A 6,564-nucleotide genomic window follows, 5' to 3' on the forward strand; every position below is an offset into this window, starting at 1 on the left:
TACGCGTAAATCTATCGATGGTTTTACTAAAAATATAATTTTTCTAACAAGTACAAACAACACATATTCACATACTTAATATTAATAATACGTTGTAGTGTTATGTACAAAAGCAATTACAGAACCTACCCCTCTGAATAAATCTCTAACTAACAATGCGTGGGGAAAACAAATTCTAACAACTCAACTCGTAAACATATTCCTCTGTGCTCTCACCGCTTCGCAATAAGCCTTCACACCTGTAGCTGAAAGGGGTGGAGATAGGGGGTAAGAACTGGGGAGTTCTTAGTAGGATCGGGGTTAGGAGTAAAATTCATTCTATATATACCTGGTCAGCAATAACAGTCAACAAGGTACCATCTAATTCAACAATTAAAGAACACAGAATTCAAACACAAGCACACACAATCATAGAAAACACAATCACAAACAAGTATGCGCAAATAAGTATGATGCATGTCTATCCCTAGTGCAGGTAATGAGCTCATCTGTCGATTTCGACCCGCTCCCGACGTAACTCAGTAACCTTTGTTTGAGTTTGGTTTCCAGTGTCATAACCTCTGTAAGCAACCTCTAACTTACAGGTGCGACTCTCTTGAGCCGATGTATGCAAACATAACCTCTGTCTTACAGATGAGGCTCTCTCTAGCTAATGTATGTAGCGATAACCTCTATAAGCAACCTTTGTCTTACAGGTGCGACCATCCCCTGGATTGGCCGATGTATCTCTGGAAAGCGAATCTCGGTGGACTCACCACCATATCTTTGCTTGTTTTCAGCAGGTAAACAATCATCTCTGCTTCTCTCCTTTTCTTTTCGTTCTTTCTTTCTTTTTTTTTCTGTTCTCTGCTCTCCTGTGGCAGAGGTTCTTTAGATTCTTTTAATTTTTTGCTCTCTGCTCTCCTGTGGAGGATGTTCTTTAATATTTTTCTTTCATTTTCTTTCCTTTCTTCTTCTTTTCTTTCCTATTATTCCATAATATAAATTATCTTCGCATTATTCCCTCGCCTCTCCTTAAGTGTCTTATGAAAAAGAATTGTAAAGTTCTTTAATTAAGTCTACGTTCTCTAAAACTTTTAAGATTACTCTGCTTGCTTGCTTTCTCATTAATATTACATATTATAATATTCTTACAAAATAACATCTTTGATAAATACTAATTTTAATAATAATTTATTTTAATATAAATGAATAATTTTAAAGAAGTATTTAAAATAATATTTATAATCTTCTTTTAAGACTTAATTTATAAAATCTTATTTTTAAACTTTTATTAATTACTTTCTAAATCACAAACTTTTTAATATTCTATTTTCAACCTCAATACTTTAAAAAATCATATTTGAAACCCTCACTTATTTTTATATTTATAAAAATAACCCTAAACTTTTATAAAATACCCATTTTTACTCCGTACTTTATTTATTACCCAAAATTCCCGGAAACTTATATAATTACAAATTGTATTTCGATTTTTATATATAAATACAATGTTACCCTTTAGAAATAAAGTTTAAACATTAATCTTCCTCTTATAACCAAAACCGAAACCTTCAGCCCTTCCCTTTCAAAATATTATTATTTGTATTTTAATCCGTCTTCGAGTCTTTCGATTACCGATTTTTCGTAACTTTTAATCTTTTCTCTCGGCCATCAAACCTCACGAACTTTATCTCAAAATACCACATCACAATAGTCCCCAAAACCATTAAAATAACCACAGCTGAGCTATTTGTCATAGCCAAACTAACAAATCACAAGCAACAACAATAATTCAACGTAAACTCATTCAAATTCAAACAATAATCAACCAAATCAAGATTCACTTATCAAATTCATATTTAATTATTATAAAGTTACCAAAATCCTTTCTCTGTGCATAAATCACAACAGAATTTTCAGAGAAATTTTTTGACCGAACTACTGAAGAGAAAAACGTCAGAAAAATCTGTGTTTCCTAAAACTCCAATTGGCCAAATTCAAGGAGAATGGAAGCTATGTCACCATTAATTTCTACCCAACAAAAGTAATACCAATACATAGAGGAGGAAGATATAAACACTTTTACTAGATTATATTTTTTATTGGAGTTACGAATCTCAAAAAATCGAAGTTGGAAGGATTGAGGTTCCATGGCTTTCTTTCTCTTTTCCTCACGGCATTCTCTTTCTTTTTCAAAGAAAAAGGTTCGGTCATGCAAGAGAAAGAATGATTAACGGTGGTTAATTAGTGTTAAAGTAACAGATGGAGGTTTATGTGTCAAGATTATATATATGTATATATGCATATGCGGCTTGTTTCATTTCTTTCTTTTATTCTTTAGTGGCTTCGGCCAAATAATAATAATAATAATAATAATAATAATAATAATAATAATAATAATAATAATAATAATAAAAAGGGAAATAGCGCATATAAACCAACTAGAGCTGGTTTTACATAATTCCATCAAAGATAAAAACGTTACAAGGTTCTACCAAGAGCACTTTTTTATATAGTTCGAATTAGAGCCACTCGAATTACATAATTCATAGTAATTCGAATAACTATAATTCAAATTATGCCTGCATCTACGCATGATAGTAATTCGAATCACACTGATTCGAATTACACACATACACTAACACACACTAATTCAAATCATCTTGATTTGAATTACACACACACTAACACATATTAGTTCAAATTAGCATCATCCGAACTAGCTCACAATTTCGTGCACATAGTAATTCAAAACAGGCTGTTTCGAATTACCCCCTGTTTTGGCTACCGTTGGTAATTCGAATCCTACTCATTCGAATTACATAGCCCTTGCCTATATAAAGAGTTCGAAGTAACCTCATTCGAACCACTATTCTAAATCCATGCCCCACTAAATTCCAGAGAAAAGGACCCCGTACGACTCCAACAAAGGCTTGAGCAGAATATTTAGTCGATGGGGGATAATTCGGACCGACTTTATCGTTTGGATGGAGTAGCCCATATAGCTGGTGTTATCAATGAAGAGGTTATTGCGAACTTGTTCTTTTAAAATAGGAGTGAATCAGTTATTTTTTTTTTATATTTTTACGTTTGGTGTGTTAGAATGGTAGTCATTATGTATCGTTGCTAAGTTAGATAGGATTGCAATAGAAGTGGTTTTGTTAGTGGTTTTGTTAGTGAATGATGTTAGTGATTTTTATATTCTGGTACATTCTGTATGCAGCCCCAGCGATATATTTCGAGTATGCGACGGTAGCAGGGTATGCGTCTGGACGAGAGGTACGTTTCGTACTTGCAGATGGCCGGCTTATACCATATTGCTAGACTGAATTGAATGAGAGATGGTTCAGACTGGATGAGTCCCTAGTCAGTGCATTCGTTGAGCGCTGGTGTCCGGAGACGCCATTCGGGAAGTGCACTATTACACTGCAGGACGTGGCGTACCAGTTAGGACTGCCGATCGATGGACATTATGTTAGCGGTTGCCTGACAGATTTTCAGACGTACATAGAGGGTGGTCGGCCAGCTTAGGTGTGGTTCCAGAAGTTGCTGGATGTGTTACCTCCTGCAAACCAAATTCAGAAGTTTGTAGTGAACTACAGCTGGTTCCAAGAGACATTTGGAGAGCTTCATGAGGGAACCGATGAGCCCACTGTTAGAAGGTATGCCTGGGCCTATATCATGATGCTGTTAGGGACTCAGCTATTTACGGATAAGTCCGGCAACCGCATTCACATTAGGTGGCTCCCATACGTAGCTAGGCTTGAGGACATGGGTGGGTACAGCTAAGGATCAACTGCTCTCTCGTGGTTATACCGGTGCATGTGCCGCGTGGCGAATAGACATATGGTGAAGTTAGCCGGACCGTTACAGCTACTTCAGTCATGGATCTTCTGGCGGTTTCTTGGATTTAGACCCACTGGATATGATACGTTCAGCTGGCCCTTGACCTCGAGGTACTATTAATTTATTCTATCGTCTGCTATTATTTTATTATACCTACGTTTATACTGTTATATTACTTGGTGTTATTTTCATTTCGTGATAACATGGGTGTGGGTTGCAGGTGGTCAGGTCACAATCCTACAGCGAGCGAGAAGGGACCTCGAATTGCAATGTGGAGGCTCAGGATAGACCTTTTACAGGCTGGGGATGTAAGTATTTGAACCACTCCTTTTTATTATAATCTCTTTTAGATTAGCAAGTGTGCATGGCTAAATGATGACGGTTTGTATTCACAGTTTATTTGGATGCCGTACAACTCTCCTGACATTCTTCAGGTTGTGCATCCGGAGATATTGGAGCCTCGGCATACGGCGTTATGGAGGTGTGTGACGGCGCTGATATATTTTGCCGTCATAGAGTGGCACCAGATAGATCGGGTGCTACCGCAGTTTGGTGGAGTACAGTCTCGACCCCAGCCTGCCCTCGACATCGACTTCTTGATGTCGAAGGACGGTAGATGTGGTGATAGTTGGTTTTCGTACAACTTGCAGTTCTGGCACCTTCATTGGGAGAGCCAGGCGGATCATGTGCTTCGGTTTGATATTGTGCCAGACCCAGGTCTGTCACATGATTTTCTGGATTGGTGGGTCCAGCATGGTAAGAGATTCATGTCACCTGAGCTGTATCTCGGTGACCCCAGAGTTGTGCCTATTTCGATCGAGGTGACACAGCGAGGTGTTGGACGAGTGCCTGACATGGATCAGGTGGATGATGTTCTGGATAGGCGTCGTGTTGAGCAGAGAGCTCGTGCTGGGACATGTAGGAGCCAGTGTGAGTGGAGGCGGCTCGATCAGGCCATGGCGGAGGGAGACGCCAGGGGGAGGGGTGGTGGCAAACGCAGGGGACGTAGTGAACAACGCAGGGTCCGTGGTGGACAGGACAACGACGGCCGTCATGACGAGGATGACGACGCATCATGATGGGGCTGGTGGGGGAGACGACGGAGGGAATGATGGTGGAGGGGGCGGTGGGATGCGGGGTGGACTAGAAGGCGGTACCCCTGGTAGAGGTGGTCGAGGAGCTCATGGTGGAGATTGGTATGGTTCTGGTGTTGGCGACGACTTGGGTGATGGTGGCGGAGGAGATGGAGGAGGGCCTTTTGGCGATTATTTTGTTGGTGTCCCCAGTAACTACCAGGCAGTTCATGATAGCCAGACATGGGTTAGTCCAGGGCAGCTTCTGTCAAACTTGTTGACTAGTGATGGTCTTGATGCAGACTTCGGAGGATCACACTTTTTGGAGGAGATCAGCGCCATCATGCAGGAGGATGATGCATCACGTCGGAGGACACATGCCTCTGCCTCCCTCCCCTTGCGAACGAATAGCTCTGCCAACCTCCCATAAGTGGCCTTCACTAGTGAGCACACCAGAAGGTTCCTGACCCCCTTCAGGATGGAATTAACGCACTCGGAGATATTCGTCGTCATGTGTCTGAATCTCCTACCCTCATCCCCATGCTGAGTCCACAACGAATAGTCAATCCTGTTAGCCCAGTCACACATGGCAGGGTCTTCAGACCGCAGAATATCAAACCAGTAATCAAATTCCACCTCAGTCTTGGCATACGCTGCATTCACAAGAAGCCTCCTTGCATCCTTACCCTTAAAGGTGAGGGCAAAATTTGCGGCCACATGTCAAATACAGAATGCACGGTATGCAGCAGGTGGTAGCCAACCTTCGTTGGGATCCTCAAGCGCAGCCTTGATACCGTTGTGCCTATCTGATATCACCAGGATACCCGGTTGTGGGGTCACGTGCTGGTGGAGATGGGATAGAAAAAACGACCAGGACTCCGCATTCTCACTCTCCACGAGTTCAAATGCAACAGGTAGGATGTTGGAGTTCCCGTCTTGTACAATCGCAACGAGCAATGTACCTCCATATTTACTGTATAAGTGGGTCCCGTCATTACTCACCAACAGCTTGCGATGCCGGAATGCCTCAATACATAGTGGGAACATCCAGAAAAGTCGGTGAAAATAGGCTTGCGAGCCGTCCACCTACTCCCCACTAGAACAGGACTCATCCTCAGCACTGCAACACTACCAAGCATCGTCAGCTGCACACCTAAGACCCATCGCGGCAGCTCGTTGTATGACTCATCCCAATCTCTGTAAATATGGGCAACGGCCTTCTGCTTTTCCAACCAAACCCTCCTATAAGTCGGCCGGAACCCAAAGTGTGCCTCCGTCGCATTCAGCAGTACCTTGATGCAGACGGATGCATCAGCTTTAACCATTGGCATGATGAAGGCCGAGATCACATGATAATCAAGACTCCTGTGATTGCTCGAGATTGACGTCGCGAGATAAGTATGAGGTCCATTGTACCGTTTTACCTCCCAAATACCCTTGCGCTGCCGGAAACTTAGCCTAATCAACTATGTGCACCCGTTTCCAAATTCGGTACTCTTCCCAACATACCTGCGATGATCGGACTCCACCAGTTTGTACTGTACCTCGCGTCGGATGATATACGTCTTCACGCTTAATACAGCCTCCTCTTTATCCTGAAATTACTGACCAACCTGAAACTATGTAAGACCTCCCGTACCCTAGGTATCTCTAGCACTAAATC

At 41.7% G+C, this 6,564-nt stretch overlaps 1 protein-coding gene across 1 annotated transcript; it reads right to left on the reverse strand.

The window, feature by feature from the left end:
* Positions 1-5,621: 5,621 nt before the first annotated feature.
* Positions 5,622-6,226, reverse strand: LOC148554567 (uncharacterized). The gene is made up of 2 exons (XM_088490373.1): positions 5,908-6,226; positions 5,622-5,836 (listed from the first exon to the last, which is right to left on the reverse strand). Exons 1-2 carry the CDS (start codon positions 6,224-6,226, stop codon positions 5,622-5,624), a joined length of 534 nt encoding a protein of 177 aa, XP_088346499.1.
* Between the last annotated feature and the right edge of the window lie 338 nt (positions 6,227-6,564).

The sequence above is a fragment of the Arachis ipaensis genome, chromosome B6 (assembly GCF_059453495.1).
Source record: "Arachis ipaensis isolate K30076 ecotype BB chromosome B6, ASM5945349v1, whole genome shotgun sequence".
NCBI classification, from domain to species: Eukaryota; Viridiplantae; Streptophyta; class Magnoliopsida; order Fabales; family Fabaceae; genus Arachis; species Arachis ipaensis.

Coding starts and splice junctions, on each gene's coding strand:
- LOC148554567 (XM_088490373.1), bottom strand. CDS start 6,226: ATGGTTAAAGCTGATGCATCCGTCTGCATCAAGGTACTGCTGAATGCG. Junction 5,837..5,907: donor GCATTCCGGCATCGCAAGCT/GTTGGTGAGTAA, acceptor CGATTGTACAAG/ACGGGAACTCCAACATCCTA.